The sequence below is a fragment of the Pongo abelii genome, chromosome X (genome assembly GCF_028885655.2).
Source record: "Pongo abelii isolate AG06213 chromosome X, NHGRI_mPonAbe1-v2.0_pri, whole genome shotgun sequence".
Classification (NCBI taxonomy): domain Eukaryota; kingdom Metazoa; phylum Chordata; class Mammalia; order Primates; family Hominidae; genus Pongo; species Pongo abelii.
In genome coordinates, this window is record NC_072008.2 from 120,722,459 (window position 1) to 120,746,649 (window position 24,191).

Genomic DNA, 24,191 nt, shown 5'->3' on the forward strand with positions numbered 1-24,191 from the left:
CATATGAACTTTAAAGTAGTTTTTTCCAATTCTGTGAAGAAAGTCATTGGTAGCTTGATGGGGATGGCATTGAATCTGTAAATTACCTTGGGAAGGATGGCCATTTTCATGATATTGATTCTTCCTACCCATGAGCATGGAATGTTCTTCCATTTGTTTGTATCCTCTTTTATTTCCTTGAGCAGTGGTTTGTAGTTCTCCTTGAAGAGGTCTTTCACATCCCTTGTAAGTTGGATTCCTAGGTATTTTATTCTCTTTGAAGCAATTGTGAATGGGAGTTCACTCATGATTTGGCTCTCTGTTTGTCTGTTATTGATGTATAAGAATGCTTGTGATTTTTGCACATTGATTTTGTATCCTGAGACTTTGCTGAAGTTGCTTATCAGCTTAAGGAGATTTTGGGCTGAGACAATGGGGTTTTCTAGATATACTATCATGTCATCTGCAAACAGGGACAATTTGACTTCCTCTTTTCCTAACTGAATACCCTTGATTTCCTTCTCCTGCCTAATTGCCCTGGCCAGAACTTCCAACACTATGTTGAATAGAAGTGGCGAGAGAGGGCATCCCTGTCTTGTGCCAGTTTTCAAAGGGAATGCTTTCAGTTTTTGCCCATTCAGTATGATATTGGCTGTGGGTTTGTCATAAATAGCTCTTATTATTTTGAGATACGTCCCATCAATTCCTAATTTATTGAGAGTTTTTAGCATGAAGTGTTGTTGAATTTTGTCAAAGGCCTTTTCTGCATCTATTGAGATAATCATGTGGTTTTTGTCTTTGGTTCTGTTTATATGCTGGATTACATTTATTGATTTGCGTATATTGAACCAGCCTTGCATCCCAGGGATGAAGCCCACTTGATCATGGTGGATAAGCTTTTTGATGTGCTGCTGGATTCTGTTTGCCAGTATTTTATTGAGGATTTTTGCATCAATGTTCATCAAGGATATTGGTCTAAAATTCTCTTTTTTTGTTGTGTCTCTGCCAGGCTTTGGTATCAGGATGATGCTGGCCTCATAAAATGAGTTAGGGAGGATTCCCTCTTTTTCTATTGATTGGAATAGTTTCAGAAGGAATGGTACCAGCTCCTCCTTGTACCTCTGGTAGAATTCGGCTGTGAACCCATCTGGTCCTGGACTTTTTTTGGTTGGTAAGCTATTGATTATTGCCATAATTTCAGCTCCTGTTATTGGTCTATTCAGAGATTGAACTTCTTCTTGGTTTAGTCTTGGGAGGGTGTATGTGTTGAGGAATTTATCCATTTCTTCTAGATTTTCTAGTTTATTTGCATAGACGTGTTTGTAATATTCTCTGATGGTAGTTTGTATTTCTGTGGGATCGGTGGTGATATCCCCTTTATCATTTTTTATTGCATCTATTTGATTCTTCTCTCTTTTTTTCTTTATTAATCTTGCTAGCGGTCTATCAATTTTGTTGATCCTTTCAAAAAACCAGCTCCTGGATTCATTTATTTTTTGAAGGGTTTTTTGTGTCTCTATTTCCTTCAGTTCTGCTCTGATTTTAGTTATTTCTTGCCTTCTGCTAGCTTTTGAATGTGTTTGCTCTTGCTTTTCTAGTTCTTTTAATTGTGATGTTAGGGTGTCAATTTTGGATCTTTCCTGCTTTCTCTTGTGGGCATTTAGTGCTATAAATTTCCCTCTACACACTGCTTTGAATGCATCCCAGAGATTCTGGTATGTTGTGTCTTGGTTCTCGTTGGTTTCAAAGAACATCTTTATTTCTGCCTTCATTTCGTTATGTACCCAGTAGTCATTCAGGAGCAGGTTGTTCAGTTTCCACGTAGTTGAGCGGTTTTGAGTGAGATTCTTAATCCTGAGTTCTAGCTTGATTGCACTGTGATCTGAGAGACAGTTTGTTACAATTTCTGTTCTTTTACATTTATTGAGGAGAGCTTTACTTCCAAGGATATGGTCAATTTTGGAATAGGCGTGGTGTGGTGCTGAAAAAAATGTATATTCTGTTGATTTGGGGTGGAGAGTTCTGTAGATGTCTATTAGGTCTGCTTGGTGCAGAGCTGAGTTCAATTCCTGGGTATCCTTGTTGACTTTCTGTCTCGTTGATCTGTCTAATGTTGACAGTGGGGTGTTAAAGTCTCCCATTATTAATGTGTGGGAGTCTAAGTCTCTTTGTAGGTCACTCAGGACTTGCTTTATGAATCTGGGTGCTCCTGTATTGGGTGCATATATATTTAGGATAGTTAGCTCTTCTTGTTGAATTAATCCCTTTACCATTATGTAATGGCCTTCTTTGTCTCTTTTGATCTTTGTTGGTTTAAAGTCTGTTTTATCAGAGACTAGGATTGCAACCCCTGCCTTTTTTTGTTTTCCATTTGCTTGGTAGATCTTCCTCCATCCTTTTATTTTGAGCCTATGTGTGTCTCTGCACGTGAGATGGGTTTCCTGAATACAGCACACTGATGGGTCTTGAGTCTTTATCCAATTTGCCAGTCTGTGTCTTTTAATTGGACCATTTAGTCCATTTACATTTAAAGTTAATATTGTTATGTGTGAATTTGATCCTGTCATTATGATGTTAGCTCGATGTTTTGCTCGTTAGTTGATGCAGTCTCTTCCTAGTCTCAATGGTCTTTACATTTCGGTATGATTTTGCAGTGGCTGGTACCGGTTGTGCCTTTCCATGTTTAGCGCTTCCTTCAAGAGCTCTTTTAGGGCAGGCCTGGTGGTGACAAAATCTCTCAGCATTTGCTTGTCTGTAAAGTATTTTATTTCTCCTTCACTTATGAAGCTTAGTTTGGCAGGATATGAAATTCTGGGTTGAAAATTCTTTTCTTTAAGAATGTTGAATATTGGCCCCCACTCTCTTCTGGCTTGTAGGGTTTCTGCCGAGAGATCCGCTGTTAGTCTGATGGGCTTCCCTTTGATGGTAACCCGTCTTTTCTCTCTGGCTGCCCTTAACATTTTTTCCTTCATTTCAACTTTGGTGAATCTGACAATTATGTGTCTTGGAGTTGCTCTTCTCGAAGAGTATCTTTGTGGCGTTCTCTGTATTTCCTGAATCTGAATGTTGGCCTGCCTTGCTAGATTGGGGAAGTTCTCCTGGATAATATCCTGCAGAGTGTTTTCCAACTTGTTTCCATTCTCCCCATCACTTTCAGGTACACCAATCAGACGTAGATTTGGTCTTTTCACATAGTCCCACATTTCTTGGAGGCTTTGCTCGTTTCTTTTTATTCTTTTTTCTCTAAACTTCCCTTCTCGCTTCATTTCATTCATTTCATCTTCCAGGGCTGATACCCTTTCTTCCATTTGATCGCATCGGCTCCTGAGGCTTCTGCATTCTTCACGTAGTTCTCGAGCCTTGGTTTTCAGCTCCATCAGCTCCTTTAAGCACTTCTCTGTATTGGTTATTCTAGTTATACATTCTTCTAAATTTTTTTCAAAGTTTTCAACTTCTTTGCCTTTGGATTGAATATCCTCCCGTAGCTCGGAGTAATTTGATCGTCTGAAGCCTTCTTCTCTCAGCTCGTCAAAGTCATTCTCCGTCCAGCTTTGTTCCGTTGCTGGTGAGGAACTGCGTTCCTTTGGAGGAGGAGAGGTACTCTGGTTTTTAGAGTTTCCAGTTTTTCTGCTCTGTTTTTTCCCCATCTTTGTGGTTTTATCTACTTTTGGTCTTTGATGATGGTGATGTACAGATGGGTTTTTGGTGTGGATGTCCTTTCTGTTAGTTTTCCTTCTAACAGACAGAACCCTCAGCTGCAGGTCTGTTGGAGTACCTGGCCGGCCGTGTGAGGTGTCAGTCTGCCCCTGCTGGGGGGTGCCTCCCAGTTAGGCTGCTCGGGGGTCAGGGGTCAGGGACCCACTTGAGGAGGCAGTCAGCCCGTTCTCAGATCTCCAGCTGCGTGCTGGGAGAACCACTGCTCTCCTCACAGCTGTCAGACAGGGACATTTAAGTCTGCAGAGGTTACTGCTGTCTTTTTGTTTGTCTGTGCCCTGCCCCCAGAGGTGGAGCCTACAGAGGCAGGCAGGCCTCCTTGAGCTGTGGTGGGCTCCACCCAGTTCAAGCTTCCAGGCTGCTTTGTTTGCCTAAGCGAGCCTGGGCAATGGCGGGCGCCCCTCCCCCAGCCTCGCTGCCGACTTGCTGTTTGATCTCAGACTGCTGTGCTAGCAATCAGCAAGACTCCGTGGGCGTAGGACCCTCTGAGCCAGGTGCGGGCTATACTCTCCTGGGGCACCGTTTCCTAAGCCCGTCGGAAAAGCACAGTATTCGGGTGGGAGTGGCCCGATTTTCCAGGTGCCGTCTGTCACCCCTGGAAGGGGAACTCCCTGACCCCTTGCGCTTCCCGAGTGAGGCAATGCCTCGCCCCTGCTTCGGCTGGCGCACGGTGCGCTCACCCACTGACCTGCGCCCACTGTCTGGCACTCCCTCGTGAGATGAACACGGTACCTCAGATGGAAGTGCAGAAATCACCCGTCTTCTGCGTCGCTCGCGCTGGGAGCTGTAGACCGGAGCTGTTCCTATTCGGCCATCTTGGCTCCTCTCTATTTATTTTTATTTTTATTTTTATTTTTATTTTGAGTTGGAGTCTCACTCTGTTGCCCAGGCTGGAATGCAGTGGCATGATCTCAGTTTGCTGCAGCCTCCGACTCCCGGGTTCCAGCGATTCTCCTGCCTCAGCCTCCCAAGTAGCTGGGATTACAGGTGCCCACCACCACACCCAGCTACTTTTTTTGTATTTTTAGTAGAGACGGGGTTTCACCATGTTGGCCAGACTAGTCTTGAACTCCTGACCTCAGGTGATCCGCCTGCCTCTGCCTCCCAAAGTGCTGGGATTACAAGTGTGAGCCACTGTGCCCAGCCTGATTTTCAAATTTATAAGGAAAAGTAATGGACCTAGGAGAGTTAAAATAATTTTGAAAAAAAACTAGGAGCATTTATCTGATTTCAAGACATACAATATAGCTAAAGTAATCAAGAGAGTGGTTATTGGCACAAGAATAAAGAAATAAATCAATGCAATTTTTTAAAAAATAGTCCAGAAATATACTCACACATAAACTATCAGTTTTCCAAAAAAGTGCCAAGATAATTAAATAAGAAAAATGTTTTTTTCAATAAATGTTCTGAGGCTTATGTACAAATTGGTATAAAAGAATTAACCTTGACTTCGGCCTCATAGTATATACAAAATTACCTTAAGCCAGATCATCAATCTAAATATAAAATCTAAAAGCAAAATTATTATAGATAAAATATAAAAGAATATCTTCATAACCTTGCCATAGGCCAATATGCTTTGAATAGGAAACAAAACACATAAAAAAAGAAATTAAAAGTTGACAAATTGAACTTCAAAATTAAAAACTGCTCTTTGAAAGACAACAATATTAAGGAAATAAAAAAGACAAGTCAAAGACTCAGAGAAAATATAGGCAAGATATATCTGACAAAAGACTTGTATGCAAAATATATAGAGAGCTCTTAAAAATAAGTCAAACAACTCAACTGAAAATGGGAAAAATCTTGAACACTTTATAACAGAATATATCCAAAGGCAGTAAGTATATAAGACATTGTTCAGTGTCACAAACTGTGATGATAATGCAACTTTAAAACCACAATGAGAACTGGCTTCACACCACTAGAATGGCTAAAATTGAAAAGACTAACAGTACCAAGACGTGTCAAGAATTAGTGGCAACTGAAACTTTCATTGCGGATGGGACTGCAAAATGGTACTTTGTCAGTTTCTTAGAAAGTTAAACATGCATCCACCCTATCATCCAGCAATTCCACTGCTTACATTTACCCAAATGATACGAAAATATATGTCTACACACACAAAAAAATCTTATCACGACTTTTAAAACTACTTTATTCATAATAATCCCAAACTGAAAATATATCAAATGTTTATCAACAGGTGAAAGGATAAGCAACAATTCCTTCAAAGGAATAATATTTAAAATAGAAAGAAAAACTAGTGACGCAACCAAAAATATGGGTGAAGTGATAGCCATTATGATGAGCAAAAGCAGCCAGATATTTAAGTGTAGATCTTGTATGATTCCATTTATGTAAAGTCCTAAAACAGGTAAACCTATACTGATAAGTATCTAAATAGTTGTTTCTTGGGGTGGGGAAAATTGACTAGATAAGAAGATAAGAAAACTTTCTGCAGGCTTGAAAATGTCCTATATTTCAATTGGGATGGTGATTTTACAGATATATACATTTGTAAAGCCTCATGTAAATGTATACTTGAAATCTGTGTGTTTTTATGTGCTTGTAAATTATATTTCAATAAGGTATTTATATTTCAATAAATCTACCTTATTTATTTATTTATTTATCTTATTTATTTATTCATTTATCTACCTTATTTATTTATTCATTTGAGATGGAGTGTTGCTCTGTCACCCAGGCTGGAGTGCAGTGTCATGATCTCAGCTCACTGCAACCTCTATCTCCTGGGTTCAAGTGATTCTCATGCCTCATCCTCGAGTACTTGGTATTACAGGCACACACCACCATGCTCGGCTAATTTTTGTATTTTTATTTGAGACGAGGTTTCACCGTGTTGGCCAGGCTGGACTCGAACTCCTGACCTCAAGTGGTCCACTCGCCTCAGGCTCCCAAAGTGCTGGGATTACAAGTGTGAGTCACTGTGCCCAGCCAGATTTATTTTTTAAATAAACAAAACATCAACAATCTGTGAGACACTGACAAGTGCTCTAATATGCATTGATCTCAGAAAGGGAGGAAAGACACACTGAGGACATAAAATGTTTGAAGCATATAGAAAGTGTACATCCCTTCTTATATTTTTAAAAGTCTAGTAATAAGTGAAAAAAATTATAGCAAAGTGTTGTGGAGTTATACCATATTTAGAAATAAATCATATGAAAACAATGACATATGTTGGGGGTGTAAATGAACTTATGCTGTTACATTATTCTTACATTATACATGAGGTAGTAGATCATGCAACTTATCATAATTGATCATAGTATTTCTTTTTAAAAATATCTGTAGGTTATGTAGTGATGTACTCTCTTTCATCTTGATATTGGTAATTTGTGTTCTTTCTCCTTCCTTTTTCTTGATGTGTCTTGGTAGAGATTGATCCATTTTATTAAACTTTGCAAAGAACCAACTTTAGGTTTCTGAGTTTCCTTTATCATGTATCTGTTTTCTCTTTCGTTGATTTTTACTCCCCATTTATCCGTTTCCTTCTTTGTATATAGGATGTAATTTCCTCTTCTTTTTTTCAAGTTTCTTACTGCAGAAACTTACATTACTAATTTTAACCATTCTTTCTTCTTTTTGAATATTGACATTTACTGTTAAAATTTCTTCTAGGCTGGGTGTAGTGGCTCACGCCTGTAATCCCAGCACTTTGGGAGGCTGAGGCGGGCGGATCACATGAGGTCAGGATTTCGAGACCAGCCTGGCCAACATGGTGAAACCTTGTCTCTACTAAAAATACAAAAATTAGCCAGGAGTGGTGGCGGGTGCCTCTAATCCCAGCAACTTGGGATGCCGAGGCAGGGAGAATCGCTTGAACCTGGGAGGTGGAGGTTGCAGTGTGCCAAGATCATGCCATTGCACTCCAGCCTGGGCAACAGAGTGAGACTCTGTCTCAAAAAAAAAAAAAAAAATCCTCTATATTTTGCTTTTGCCCTACCCACAAATTTTATATGCTGTGTGTTCAACAAATTATTCTCAAACGTTTTTCCAATTTTTCTTGTGATTTCTTTTTTGGCACATGAGCTATTTAGATGGTTGTAATTTGATTTTCCAGTTATTTAGATGAGGTGTGGGAAATGAGTGATCAATATCTTATTTGTCATTAATTTCTTATTTAATTCTGTTGCTAAGAACATACTATATAAGATTTCAGTCTTTAGAAGTTATTGAGGATATTTTATGCTTCAGCATATGACTTATCTTGATAAGCATTCCATGTGAACATTTTAAAGAAGGTATATTCAGAAGCATGCAGTGTAGGGTTCTGTAAATGTCAATCACATCTAATTGACAGTGTTTATATTTTCTACATCTTTACTTTCTTTTTCAAACAGTTACTGAGAAAGGAATATTAAAAATGCCAATGATGATTGTGGATTTGTTCATTTCTTCCTTTAGTTCTGTAGATTTTGCTTTAAATATTTGAAGCTGTGTCATTGGGGGAAACACATTTAGGATTTGTATGCTTTACTTTTGAATTTGTCCTTTTATTATTGTGAATACCCATTTTCATCTCTGCTAATATTGCTTGTCTTGAAATACACTTTGTCTGACAATAATATAGCCATGCTACCTTTCTTGTAATAACTACTTATACAATATATAATTTTCCATAATTTCTAACTTTGTACTTACATATGTCTTCATATTTAAAGTTTGTCTTTTTTAAGACAACTGATCATCTTTCTCTTTTAATCTGAAAATCTCTGCCTCGTAACTAATTTGGATCAATTACATTTTATGTAATCATCAATATGACTAGGTTTAAGTCTGATATCTTGCTATTCATTTCGTTTTTGCTTCATTTAATTTAATTTTTGTTCTCCTGTTTCTCTTTTCCTGCCTTCTCTTCTGCTTACCAAATACCTTTAGCATTGCATTTTAGTTCCTTTATTGACTTTTTATCTATATATTTTTAAGTATTTTTATTTGACCTAGGTGGATTTAAGGATTGCCATCGGATATCTTATCTCATAAGCGTCCTTAATTTGAATAATGTACTAATTTTCCACTTTAGACTTTAGACATGTAAGAAACTTAAAAATGTATAATTTGATTTTTCAAGCCTGTTCTTTTTGTTGATATTGTCATGTATGCTTTTGCTACATATGTCATAGACACAACTTTAAAATCAACTCATTTGTGCCTCAAAATCTCACTCACCTTTTAAGAAATTAGGAAAAAATAAAAAGTAGTCTGTTTACTTACATGTTTACCATTTCGGGTGCTCCTCTTTCCTCCAGTAGTTGTGAGTTTCCACCTGGTATCATTTTCAACAGCCTGAAGAACTTCCTTTAGCATTCTTTTTTTTCCAACTTTTATTTTAAGTTCAGGGATACACATGCAGGATGTGCAGGTTTCTTACATAGGTAAATGTGTCCCATGGTGGTTTGCTATACAGATCATCCCATCACTTAGGTATTAAGCTCAGCATCCATTAGCTATTCTTCCTAATGCCCTCCCTCCTCACCCGCTGGCAGGCCCCAGTGTGTATTTTTCCTCACTATGTGTCCATGTGTTCTCATGATTCAGCTGCCACTTCTAAGTGAGAAGACAAGGTATGTGCTTTTCTGTTCCTGTGTTAGTTTGCTGAAGATAATGGCTTCCAGCTCCATTCGTATCTCTGCAAAGGACATAATCTCATTCCTTTTTATGGCTGCATAGTATTCCATGGTTTATATGTACCACATTTTCTTTATCCAATCTATCATTGATGGGCATTTGGGTTGGTTCCAAGTCTTTGCTATTGTGAATAGTGCTGCAACGAACATATGCGTGCATGTATCTTTATAACAGAATAATTTACATTCCTTTGGGTATATACCAGTAATGGGATTGCTGTGTCAAGTGGTATTTCTGCCTCTGGGTCTTTAAGGAATCACCACACTGTCTTCCACAGTGGTTAAACTAATTTACACTGCCACCAACAACAGTGTAAAAGTGTTCCTTTTTCTCTACAACCTCACTACCTTCTGTTGTTTCTGGACTTTTTAATAATCGCCATTCTGGCTGACATGAGATGATATCTCATTGTGGTTTTGATTTGTATTTCTCTAATGATCAGCGATGTTGAGCTTGTTTTCATATATTTCTTGGCCACATGAATAGCTTCTTTGGAGAAGTGTCTGTTCATGTCCTTTGCCCACTTTTTAATGGAGTTGTTTTTTTCTTGTAAATTTGTTTAAGTTCCTTGTACACTCTGGATATTAGACCTTTGTCAGGTTGCAAAGATTTTCTCCCATTCTGTAGGTTGTCTGCTCATTCTTATGATAGTTTATTTTGCTGTGCAGAAGCTCTTTAGTTTAACTAGATCCCATTTGTCAATTTTTGCTTTTGTTCCAATTGCTTTTGGTGTCCTCATCTTAAAATCTTTGCCCATGCCTATATTCTGAATGGTATTGCCTAGGTTTTCTTCTGAGGTTTTTATAGTTTGGGGTTTTACATTTAAGTCTTTAATCCATCTTGAGTTGATTATTGTATATGGTGTAAGAAAGGGGTCCAGTTTCAGTTTTCTGCATATGGCTAGCCAGTTCTCCAAGCACAATTTATTAAATAGGAAATCCTTTCCCCATTGCTTGTATTTGTCAAGTTTGTCAAATATCAGATAGTTGTAGGTGTGCAGTCTTATTTCTGAGATCTCTATTCTGTTCCATTGGTCTATGTGTCTGTTTTTGTACCAGTACCATGCTGTTTTGGTTACTGTGGCCAAATAGTATAGTTTGAAGTTGAGTAATGTGATGTCTCCAGCTTTGTTCTTTTTGCTTAGGATTGCCTTGGCTATTTGGGCTCTTTTTTGGTTTCATATGAATTTTTAAAGTTTCTTCTAATTCTTTGAAGAATTTCAATGGTAGTTTAATGGGAATAGCACAGAATCTATAACTTTGGGCAGTTATGAGCATTTTAATTGCATTGATTCTTTCTATCCATGAGCATGGAATGTTTTTCCATTTGTTTATGTCGTCTCTAATTACTTTGAGCAGTGGTTTGTAGTTCTCCTTAAAGAGGTCCTTCACTTCCCTTATTAGCTATATTCCTAAGTATTTTATTCCTTTCGTGGCACTTGTGAATGGGAGTTCATTCATTCTTTGGCTCTCAGCTTGCCTGTTGTTTCTGTATAGGAATGCGCTATCTCAGGCAGGCTCCACCCTGTTGCTGGTGGCTGGCTGGAATTCCCAACCAGTGGGTCTTATCTTGTGAGATGCCATGGAAGTGGGGCCCGCAGGACAATGCTGCTTGACTCCCCGGATTCAGCCCTCTTCCTAGTGGTATGTACGGACCTCCCGCCTTGCCTGAGTTGCAGACACCTTTGTTGGGGATCCTGGGGTCGGAGTATGTAAAGCTTCTGGGTCTCTGTGTGTGCCTGAGCAGCTGCTTTGCTGAGACTCCACACAGCTCGGTGCTGGACCCAAGGCCCTGGCGGCATAGGTTCACAAGGGGATCTCCTGATCCATGAGTTGCAAAGATCTGTGGGAGGAGCATGGTTTCCCACAGTCGCACAATCACTCACCGCTTCCCTTGACTGGACATGAGGGTTCCCTTGGCTCTGTGTTGCTCCCAGGTGGGCCATTGCCCCACCCGACTTTTCTTTGTTCTCCATCGGTTAAGTTGTTTCCCTGATCAGTCCCAAAGTGAGTACCTGGATATTTCAGTTGAAGATACTGTATTCACTCACGCCTTTTGTTCCTCTCTGTGAGTGCCGTGGACTGCAGCTGCTTCTAATCAACCATCTTGGTCCCCTTAGCATTATTTTAATGAAGTTCTGTTGGCAACAAATTCTCTCAGCTTTAGTTGACGTGAAAAAGTCTTAATTTTACCTTCATTTATGAAGTATATGATCACTGAACATAAAATTCTGGGTTGACAGATGTGTGTTTGTTGCTCTAGTTTTTACTTTATTCTTTTTAAAGATGATTTTATCTTCTGTCCTCCATGGTATCTGATATGACACCCTTGGATATTTCTTTTTTTTTCTCACATTAAGCTTTATTTTAATGGGTTTCAAAATTCTGTGACAGATTTTTGGTAGGGCATTTCCATTAAAAAGTGTTGATTTTAAAAACTAAAAACTTAAAACTGCCATATGCGAAAAAAAGGGGGTCCAGAAAACATTCTCTTTTTCTTCTGAAGGTTTTACAATGCATTGTTATCATTAACCAGTCTTTTACTATTAAACTTAGAAGGCTAATTGAAACAAACATTTCTGAGACCATTATTCCACCACTGATTAAAACTGGGGTGGCAGGTATTAGGGATAATATTCATCTAAAACTTCTGAGCTTTCTGGTCAAACTTGGTGACCTTGCCAGCTCCAACAGCCTTCTTGTCCCTTGCTTTGATGACACATCATCATGATATGATGTCTATCTCATATCATGAAGACGAAAATGACTCAGAGGAGGATAGTCTGAGATACTGTCAACACACATGGGTTTGTCAGGAGCCATATGAATGACAATGACTGCAGCATCACCAGACTTCAAGAACTCCTGTCAGCCTGAAATAGTATGGTTTTCTAGGTATCCTTGAAAAAAATTTCCTCTCCATGCAAAATAACCCATGGAAACAGATAACCCTGCAGGTTAACAATAATTTCCCTATGTTTTCATTTTGATGTTTATCAAGCTGTTCTAGGAAACGTATTCTATAATCTCTTTTGTATCACGATTTATTATTCATCTCTTGGCAGTCTGTTTCCTGTCTTCACTATAATTGTTCTCTCTATAATCACCAATGACCTCTTTATTTTCAAAGATAGAGAAAATGTTTCAAATTCTAGACCTCTCTGTGGCATTTGAAACTGTTGCAGATGTCTTCTTCAGAACACTCCTTCCCTTTATCTGTAATGACATAACTTTTCACTTACACTGAATTGTTGTCATGTGGCTGACACTCATTTTGCAAATTTTGTTGCTGGTAGTTTTGATCTTACCAGAAGATGTCAAAAGAAGTTATTCAGACCAGTTTCACACATATACTGACAATGACAACTATCTAATGACTACTGTCTGGCCAACAATGATTGTAAGACACTATGGGTTGTATGGAGCATCACAATTTCAAAGATGTTAAAATCTGAAAGAAACGTGCCTCTTAGAATCATTGGCATATGACCTTATGGTTTGGAGAGAACTGATCTGTGTTGCTTGAATTCAAGGCTTTAAGAAATAATGTAAACATTTTTATACATCCTCTGAACTTACCTCTTTTGCAGTAAAATAACTTCATCAACTAATGGGCTTTTAAGAGGCTGATATGAGATAATGCATGTAAAGTATGTAATGCAGACAAAGTTTCAGAGTCAGTAAGCACTCATAATAAACACTTAATGAATGATAGTAGTAGTAGTTGTAACAGCAGTAGTAGTTATAATAGTGGTAATGTTATATTTTGAATAAAATAGTGGTAGAAGTAACATATGATATTTTCAGTAAAGCTTTAACTTAACAATGTTACTGAATTTAATATTCTAAAATGCTAAGTAAGACTCTTAAATGTTTACTGAAGGCACTCTTCCTCTCAGAGTTTAAGTAACCTTAATAAATAATAACCACATTTCAGAGATTTGCAACAACTGAATTAGATAATGCATGTGAAATATATTTGACAGTTTATTAGTTGAAGAAGTACCTAAGATTTGCAGCACAACATGAATTATAACTCATGTTTGTTGGTTCTAAAATTCTAAGGAAGATGATACAGAGTTATTGAAGTTAATCTCAGAAAGGTTAAGTGATTCCACCTAATAACTTCTTTTACTTTTTTTGTCCGGGTTGAATAAAATATATATAAAAGTATATAACAATTGTGAAATATGTGGCTTAGTGCATGACAAATAAGCCCTCAGTAAAAGGTAGTTATTATTATTGGAATTATTGTTAATGACACCTGATATTTTCAATGGTAGTTCATATCTACTTTTCCTCTTTGGCCAAATCAGGAATTTCAAAAATATTGAAGATTGCCTCATGATATTTGCTAAACTTACTTAATTTTTCTGAAGTTAACTTCATCAAATAACATGTGCCTTTCAGAATTTTTATAAAAATGAATGATGAATTTAAAGTGTTTTGTTGCCAGTATTGCTGTTATTTATATTTACCAGACATGATAATATCACATGAATTACTATTGGTTGAAATAAAAATGCTAAGACAAACTTAACACATTTGCTGAACTTAACTCTCTAGCACTTAAATAACTTAATGCATTAACATAGAACAGCAGTTCTCAAGCTCTTTGGTGTCAGGACCCTTTTATACTCTTCAAAATAATTGAGGACTCCAAAAGAGTTTTTGCTTATGCAGCTTATACTTATTGATATTTATGGTATTAGAAATTAAAACTGAGAAATGTTTAAAATATTTAGGAATAATTTTATTTTCAATAATGATAATAAACCCATCTAAGGTTAACATAAAAACATATTTTTAAAAACCATAATCTCTAAAACAAATCAGAGAGAAAAGCCAGGCATTCTTTTACAGTTTTGAAAATGTATTGTATTTATTTATTTATTTGTTTTAGATGGAATTTTGTTCTGTCACCCAGGCTGGAGTGCAGTGTCGGGATCTCGGCTCACTGCAACCTCTGCCTCCTGGGTTCAAGCGATTCTCCTTCCTCAGCCTCCCAAGTAGCTGGGATTACAAGCATGTGCCATCATCCCTGGCTAATTTTTGTATTTTTAGTAGAGACTGGGTTGCACCATGTTGGCCAGGCTGGTCTTGAACTCCTGATTTCAGGTGACCTGCCCACCTCGGCCTTCCAAAGTACTGTGATTACAGGCGTGAGCCACTGCACCCGGTCCACAGTTTTGAAAATCTCTTTTAATATCTTGTTTGACAGAAAGAAAGCTAGGTTCTCATATATGTATCCACATTCAAACAGTTGTGGTATGTTGTTTTGATTGAAATTTATGAAGAAAATGCAGTTTTAAAGACAGTTAGGAAAGGAAAACCTAGCAAGCTTTCTAACAGTCTCAGACCTCCCTAGGGTCCTTGAACCACACTTTGAGAACTGCTGACACTTACCTTTTATTTTTTTTTAAGTATTGAATAAGACAGTTTATAACATATATTGTTATTAATGCTGCTTTTGTTGTTGCTTTTTATAATTTCCTCGTATGTTTGAAATAACTTGAATTTCTTCTTGTTTTGTTGATTGCATTCATGGTTTCTAAAAACAAAAGAAAATTAATGACAGTGCAGATTTGGTAAACTGGTTAAGCTACTTTGCCAAATAATACCTGTCTTATAAAGTTTTTAACCAAATTGAGATAATACATTCTACATCTGTAATGTCAGTAATATGCATGGCTCAGTGCCTGGCACATAGGATACACTCAATAAATGGCAGCTATTAGAATCACCCTTTCCTCAATGCACAAAAAATAATACAAACAGATGCCAGGGATAAAATTGGCCTCATCTACCCAATAACAGCTTCAGCTCATCTACAGTGACTTTGCTACCCTCTCTTGCTGTCCCTTGACAAGGCCTACTTTAGGCTCAAGAGTCCCTTAGACAAGTGAATAAATCATTTAACAGAAGCGAGCTAACATTACTCTGGAGTTGGTCTCTAAGTGATACAAACTTCCACCAATCTTATGGCCTGTGTGTGAGGCCTTCCCCAGAAACGTCCAAGTGTGTCCATGAATACTTAGAATATATGCAGCATTTCCTGTGGGAAATTGAAGGTACATGCCTCAGTCATGATGCCTCCAGGGTGAAAGCAAATTTCCCAGATTGAGTCTCTAGCCCCACGCTGTAGTATCTAAGGGCTGGGTGGTTGGCAAGGTAGGAGATTGAAGAGGGAAACACCACTCCTGCATCCTTTATTGCTTTTGCTGTAAGGAACCTGGAAAGGTATAACAGAGTTTCCTATCAACACTTTGTCAGAAAATGGCCTTCTTCCCTACAAGTTATATCAAACGGGTGGTTGAACGTTTCTATTTAGGGATCCAAATTTTTTTTTGCTCTGGAAGGAATCACTTCCAAGGTTAGCAGTGGCCAATCAGTTTTGGAGACTTTTTAAAATCTGAGGTTTAACAGTGATGTTACTGTGTTTCAGAAAGGACCTCTATGTCTTCTTTTCTCTTTTTTTTAATTGAAAAAAATTATCAAACTTTCTGTTTCATAGTTGACTTTCGAAGATTACAAAAGTAGAATTATAAAATAAAGCCCATGAACTCATCATCCAGCTCCAAGATTTATCAGCTTGTGGACTGTCTTGTTTCATCCATACTTTCATCCACTTCTCCCTCCCGTATTATTTTGAAATAACTCCAAACATCATAATACTTCATCTGTGTTTTAGTATGTATATCAAGAAATAAAAGAGCTGTCTTTTTACATAACCACAATATCAATACCTCACCTAAAAATTAATGAACAATAATTATTTAATATCATCCAAAGGCCAGTCATTGTTCAGATTTTTAATTGTGTCATGAAAATTTTTAACATGTTTTTGTTTTCATCAAGATCCCAAGAAGATCCACATATTGTAATTACTTGATAGATCTTTTAAGTATCTCTTAATATATAAGTTCCCCCTCTAACATTTTCTCTTGTAAATTTTTTTAAAGAAACTCTTTCTTCTTTTAAAAATCTTATATTAACTTTCTGCAGACTAATCCATCACTAAAATATGTTATTAAGGTTAAGCCAACACTGACGTCTTTAGGGCATGTTTGATCTGTGCTCTTTCTCGAGATTACCTTACATTTATGATTTTTCAAATAAAGATTTAAACAACACAGTCTGGCAGCTTTCTTAACTGCTTTTTTTTTTTAACTCTTAAGAAATATATTCTGTGTGGTTCTGCTGTACTCTATATTCCCAAATTCCTGTTGAAATTTCCGAGGCATTTCATCAAACTTGGTGAAAAATCACTTTCTCTTTTCTCCTTCTAATAATTGCCATTCCACCCCATTCAGGTACAAAGGTCTCTTCTTTAGGATCTGGCCTTGCACTACTTGAGGAGACTTACTGTTTGCAGTGCCTCCTCATTTTCAGTCTTTCCTACTTTCTTGAATGGTGTGCCTAGGTTCAGAGCTATAGATAGGCATGGACCAATACCCAGGGAAGTCTTGTCATATCTGTTGTGGCTTCCTCACCCTGTTACTTGGCTTCCTACTCTAGGAAAAGGCCAGTCATTTTAGAAATTCCATGTCTGAGGAAGAAGACTTAAAGATCACTTTCAAAACACTCTCTTCTTTCTGTCTTCCCAGAGATTAAATATCAGTCAACATTCTCAGCAAGCTCTAGCAAAGAAGCATTGACTCATTTTTTTTTCCCTCTCGATCATCCAGCCAGATACTCTATACCTGACTAGGCATGTTAAAGCAACTGATAAGGACTTTCTGTTTCAGGTTTGTCACAGTTGCTCGTGTGTTCTCTAAGGTCAGCAAGGATCTCTGAGAATGCATTTCTATCTCCTCTCACAGTTCATGATGTAGACACCTACCAGCCCAGGATTCCTAATAATCTCTGATGGAATCCCACAGGTACAATCTGAACTTCCCAGGCTTCGACTTCCTGTGGACACAAGAGAGGACAGCAATCTCTATCTCTATTTATTATCTATTTATCTCTATGTATTGATGCAGGACCTCTTGAAGACCTACTGTGGTTATTTCTGAAAGCTTCCAGATATCTTACTTATGCTCAGGCACAAGATCACCTTCTGCTCCCACCTCCTCATTGATATTTTCTGACTATGGGCCTATTTATTGAAGGAAGTGCTTCCCTAGAGTACTACCTCTCAGTATTCTTAAAAACAAAAATGCTCAAAATTCCACACAGAAACTGGAGGACTGCATCTCTCCCAACTCTACATTTTACCCTCTCTTGACTTTGAAACATTGCTCATTCCCAGAGACTCAAAATAAAACAAACAAAAACCTTTGCTAAAAAGAGAATCTTTTCAGTCTCTGCTTATTGACTTTCTGCATAGTAGTTAGACTCAGCCCAGCCATCCCTAATAGGCTATTATTACTATTTACAGGTGGTATTTGTCTCATTTTTATTGAATTTGGAAGATGATATGCTAAAGAAACAATGATTGGCTTTATTAATGTCACCAAGTACAGATGTGAATTTATCCATTGATTCAACAAATATTTATCGAGTGCCTTCTATGAGCCAGGACGATTCTTGGAACTGGAAATCCAACAAATCTCACACAATCCACCCTTTGATACAACCGTGTCTCTCTAATATGGTTAATATCAATGACGGTAATTCCATGCCTTCTACAGAATTTAGGGAGAAGGCATTCCTAATATGAAAAATGCCGTCATTTTCTGATGCCATACTGCTAGTGTTTCATGTGACTATCGATTATGCCGTGAATAGCTTTCAACAAATATCAGGTCTGAATTTCCTTCCGTAAAATGCAAATTAATGTATGCGGTTGAATATATCTGTTCAGTACTTCAATATGCTATAACCACGCCCTTCCTTTTTTCTTCCTTTAGGTGTATCAGTTCCTATCCCTGTGATTGGACTGAGGGACGAAGACAAGGTGTTCGTGAACAACACGACGTGCGTGCTCAACGACCCAAATTTCGTTCTTATTGGGTCCTTCGTAGCTTTCTTCATACCGCTGACGATTATGGTGATTACGTATTGCCTGACGATCTACGTTCTGCGCCGACAAGCTTTGATGTTACTGCACGGCCACACCGAGGAACCGCCTGGACTAAGTCTGGATTTCCTGAAGTGCTGCAAGAGGAATACGGCCGAGGAAGAGAACTCTGCAAACCCTAACCAAGACCAGAACGCACGCCGAAGAAAGAAGAAGGAAAGACGTCCTAGGGGCACCATGCAGGCTATCAACAATGAAAGAAAAGCTTCGAAAGTCCTTGGGATTGTTTTCTTTGTGTTTCTGATCATGTGGTGCCCATTTTTCATTACCAATATTCTGTCTGTTCTTTGTGAGAAGTCCTGTAACCAAAAGCTCATGGAAAAGCTTCTGAATGTGTTTGTTTGGATTGGCTATGTTTGTTCAGGAATCAATCCTCTGGTGTATACTCTCTTCAACAAAATTTACCGAAGGGCATTCTCCAACTATTTGCGCTGCAATTATAAGGTAGAGAAAAAGCCTCCTGTCAGGCAAATTCCAAGAGTTGCCGCCACTGCTTTGTCTGGGAGGGAGCTTAATGTTAACATTTATCGGCATACCAATGAACCGGTGATCAAGAAAGCCAGTGACAATGAGCCCGGTATAGAGATGCAAGTTGAGAATTTAGAGTTACCAGTAAATCCCTCCAGTGTGGTTAGCGAAAGGATTAGCAGTGTGTGAGAAAGAACAGCACAGTCTTTTCCTACAGTACAAGCTACATATGTAGGAAAATTTTCTTCTTTAATTTTTCTGTTGGTCTTAACTAATGTAAATATTGCTGTCTGAAAAAAGTGTTTTTACATATGGCTTTGCAACATTGTACTTTACAATCATGCCTACATTAGTGAGATTTAGGGTTCTATATTTACTGTTTATAATAGATGGAGACTAACTTATTTTGATTGTTTGATGAATAAAATGTTTATTTTTGCCCTCCCTCCCTTCTTTCCTTCCTTTTTTCCTTTCTTCCTTCCTTTCTCTCTTTCTTTTGTGCATATGGCAATGTTCATGTTCATCTCAGGTGGCATTTGCAGGTGACCAGAATGAGGCACATGACAGTGGTTATATTTCAACCACACCTAAATTAACAAATTCAGTGGACATTTGTTCTGGGTTAACAGTGAATATACACTTTAAATTCTTGCTCTGCTCATCTACACATATAAACACAGTAAGATAGGCTCTGCTTTCTGATACATCTGTCAGTGAGTCAGAGGCAGAACCTAGTCTTGCTGTTCATACAGGGGCAAAATTTGACATTGTCAGAATGTTGTGTTGGTATTTACTGCAATGTCTGTCCCTAAACATAGTGGTATTTTAACATAGCAGCTGGTTAACCAGGACTACAGAAGTGGAAGGATAATGAGATGTAATACACCAAATAGCTTTTCACTTCTTAAGGACAATGTTCAAATTCTGATTATTACAACAAGCAAACTGAAATTAGTGTTTTCATTCTGGTCCTTAGTAAATTCCTAATTCTATGATTAAACTGGGAAATGAGATCCCAGAGTTATTTCCCAACCCAGGATTCAACATCAATTGGGTTTTGATCTCAGCATCCTGGAAATTTGTGTGCTTCACACAAAGTGAAATTAGTACTTTGAGCCTTATTAAAATATTTTCTTAATTATGGTACCTCTATCTATAGGACTTAATTTAGCAGTCCATTTTTGAGTAAAACTTGTGTTGGAAGTATAGATGGTAGAAACTTTGGAAGTTTTACTTGATTAAGGACTACAGAATTGGGCCCTTAGAATGTGAAAAAAAAAGTAATTAAAAAGACACTTTTACCGAACTCGGGATTACAGAAACACGGAGTTTCCATTTGGATTTTAAACAAAATTTATCTCATTTTCAGATCCTTCCAAACTCTATAGTGCAGGAAAAGGCTGCAGCTAATTTGTGAAAGTGGCAAGCTCTTCATTGCACTGCAATTACGTACCAGACGTTTAAATCTTTGTTAAAATATAGTGTTGTGTTACAATAAGTGTTGGCCATCGTTTCATTTGTGGGCCTGCTGCTCTCTAAGAATTCAGTAGCATTTTAATAGCTTCTAAACCATGAAAGGTTTTCAAGCATTGCTAAAGTCAGGCCATTCAGTCTATGCTGTGTGCAGAGTATACAAGTGTTTCTAGTAACAGTATTTCCATATGTGTCCATTTCACACAACTGTGGATAAATTTTGGAAGAATTCATGATGCTAGTTCTTACGCTTAACAGTTACTTACACACCTGAGAATGTGCCTCTCAGTATCTTAAAATTGGTTAATGAAAAATCTGAATTTCTAAAACCCCTGGTCTGTGTTCTCAACACACAGCATAGATAAATCCAGTAGTCTGCCACAAGGGCAGTGGAAGAGCAGCTGTATTTGAGGAAACTCATACAGTCTCTATTTGATTTGCAACACTGCCAAACATCAGTCAATTGCTTGAGCATGCCCAAATATAACATGAAAGTCAAGTCTACCTGCCTTGCCTGTTAGGTCTGTTGAAGTGCATGTTAAAATAATTATATGAAGCAGAATGAGATTATTTAATTCTTACTGAAATGAAAATGGCTGAAGAAACACAGCATGCATTTAGCATGAGTTCTGCACATACAGATGGTGTCCTGCATGTATGCCATGTATGTTGCATGAATCCATCGATTTGTATTAATGTAGGGCAGAATAGCTGATAGAAGGACTGAAGAAAATCCTTCAGCAAGCCTTAAAAAGACCATGCATTCAGATATGAAGTAGTGTGAGTGTTAGAAAAAATTGGAAACATCTGATTTCTGAACTATCAGGGCAAGCTCATAGCACATGATTTACAAAGAAATAAAATATAAATCACAGATTTCCGAAAGTACTAGCAATAAGTTGAATGATAATAGCTTACAGCACATTTGTTAATGATTCTTGTGTCATCAAGTAGTAGTACTTAATAGTACCCAACCTGGTAATTATCCTCAAATTGTGTGCTATTCGTAAGTTCTGTGCAGTTTGGTATGAAACAAATATACTCATTTGGATATAAATCTTACCCTTCAATGTTAAATCTACAAACTTTTATAAATGTTTTAAAGAAGTCCATGTGATAATTGTAAAGGTGATGAATTTACCATCAAACAAATCATTTTGACGTATTATTATATATGTATATCTGTGTAAGACACGTGCAACAGACTGCCTTATATTATTTTCTGTAATTCTTCTCCTTTGTCAAATGGTATTTTTTGTGAATGGTTGCAAAGTGTTGTCTTATTCCTAATTCCTGTATGTTATCCACTACAGGTTTTGTGAGACTTCCTATTAATTTATTAAATTTATTAAATGTTGGCTAATATGTCACATGTCTTTTTTCCCCCAGATTCTTTTGAGGGAAACATATACCACTTGACACTTGACTTCATTTTCATAGAAAATGAAATTGAGTCCTGTAAAATAAGTTGATGAAGACAAATGCAACCAGAAAAGATCACTTTCTTTTTAGTAATGATGCATGTACTCAAAGACTATGGCATCAGAGGAAAAACAAGAGGTGTGAATGAGAAAAACAGTATCAACAACAGCACCACCAATTCCTCATGAGCAAAATAACCACACTCCCAAATTGTTCTGCCTTCCTTACTTGAGCAAGGACTGGGGTGGTTCACATGCTCTCCTTATTATAGGTGTCAGTACTGCCTTATTCCCACTAGAATCTAAGCTCCTCAAAGACGGAAAGGACCGTGTTTATCCTGTAGATGGTTTGTCTCCAACATTTAGCAGCCTCTCTACATTCAACATGTATTCATTGAGTATTAATATTTGCAAGTACCAGGCCTGGTGGCTCATGCCTGTAATCCCAGCACTTTGGGAGGCTGAAGTAGGAGAATCACTTGAGTTCAGGAGTTTGAGACCAGTCTGGGCAACACAGCAAGACCTCATCTCCAATAAAAATAAAAAAATAATTAGCCAGGCACTGTGGTGCATGCCTATAGTACCAGCTACTTGGGAGGCTGAGGCAAGATTGCTTGAGCCCAGGAGATAGATTCTACAGTGAGCCATGATCATGCCACTGCACTGCAGCCTGGGAGACAGAGTGAGACACTCTCAAAAAAAGAAAAGAAAAGAAAAAAATTTGCAGGAATTGTGTTATCTGTTCCAGTTGCCAAACTAGGTCTTACAACTCCCAGCTCTTCAGTCATGAGATGTGGCATGATCACCTTAATTTATCTCTTATATCAACTGGCTTTGGATACCTCCAAAATCATCAGAGACATGATACTAAAACAACTCTCTTCTTCCATACCTGGAACCAGGGATGACAGAATACGTTGACCTTTTCTTTCAACATATATGCTTTTCTGATGCTGGGTGAGCCTAGAAAATACTGGCATGACGTCAGCTCCCTGAGGAAAAAAAAAAAAAGCAGTAATACCTCATTTCTCTGCAACTCTGAGTAGGTCAGTTCCTATGAGTAGGTCAAGAGATAAAGGTTGAAATGCCACTTGAGACGATAGGTTTACTGCTGCCCATGGCCAGAAATACCTTATTCTGCTAAAGCTAGGGGCTACTCGAGCCCATCACTGAGGCAATGGAGAGAGGCTGAAATTTCTTGATGGCCCAGTCTAGGAGTCACTACCACCAGTGGAAGGAAACAGGGCAGAAGAACACTGAAGTGCCTCAGTCCGTAGCTCTAGAAGGTCTTCATGGTCTGAGGAGAGAAAGAAAAATGCTTCTTGCCATCAAGTAGCAATAGATTTATTTTATCCATGTGGTTTCCCAGCTCCCACTTAGGCCAATGCAGTTTCCAAGGTTGAGGCCCATTTTTCCTTGTGTATTCTCCCCTAGACATATGTAAACCCATCCGTCACCTGGATCAGCAGTCCCCAACCTTTTCGGCATTAGAGACCAGTTTCTTGGAGGACAATGTTTCCACAGATGGTGAAGTGAGGGTGGGAGATGGTTTTGGGATAAAACTGTTCCACCTCTGATCATCAGGCATCAGTGAGATTCTCATAAGGAATGTACAACATATATCTCACACATATGTAGTTCACAATAAAGTTTGTACTCCTATGAGAATCTAATGCTGCTGATCTGGCAGGTGTAGGAGCTCAGGCAGTAATGATCACTGGCCCACCACTCACCTCCTGCTGTGTGGCCCAGTTCCTAACAGGCCACAGACCAGTATCCATCCTCAGCCAGGGGTTTGAGGACCCCGATCTAGAGAACTGATTATATTAGAAAGAGATATTTTTGCATATCAACAGGAATAGGTGGCATCAGAGTGGTTCTCAAATATTATGTGACCTATAGCACTCTCAAAACAGAAATAGTTCTAAGACATAGATTGGGTCCCCTGGGATATAAATTCTCAGATGAAGAAAAGTGTGCAGGATGTTTATTGGGAAGTGATCTTGAGATCTCTATGCATGCGAGAAGGAAAGAAATTAGGATTGGACAGAGGTAGAAGTTGGGCTGTGATAAAGTTACAATAAGGACTTATTTCCCCTTCACCTTTAGAGGGGAAGACATAGCACTCCATGTTATTTTTCTTTGAAACTTAAGTTGAATCTTGTGAAAGAAGTTCACAGAGACAAACACACCAGAAAGTACCACTCTTCCTGACTAAGTATGCATGTACTTAAAGATTACAATACCAGAGGCAAGACAATTAAGAGGAATGAACACCAAAAAACGATATCACACTTAGCAGAGCCCCATGGGGAGCTTTGAATCTAGGATAACCTTCAGAATTATTACAAGTTGAGGTGAGAGTGTTTACTAGCCAATTCTCATATTGCTATAAAGAAATACCCAAGACTGGGTAATCTATAAAGAAAAGAGTTTTAATTGCTTCACAGTTCC

At 38.0% G+C, this 24,191-nt stretch overlaps 1 protein-coding gene across 3 annotated transcripts in view; it reads left to right on the forward strand.

Moving 5' to 3' along the window:
* HTR2C (5-hydroxytryptamine receptor 2C) overlaps positions 1-21,674 on the forward strand; it is a 312,069-nt gene extending 290,395 nt beyond the window's left edge. For all 3 annotated transcript variants that reach the window (XM_024240988.2, XM_024240989.2, XM_003779705.4), the window contains one exon: positions 18,206-21,674. In XM_024240988.2, the coding sequence (XP_024096756.1) occupies positions 18,206-19,032 (827 nt within the window). In that variant the 3' untranslated portion in view covers positions 19,033-21,674. The remainder of the gene's footprint in view (positions 1-18,205) is intronic.
* Positions 21,675-24,191: the final 2,517 nt, after the last annotated feature.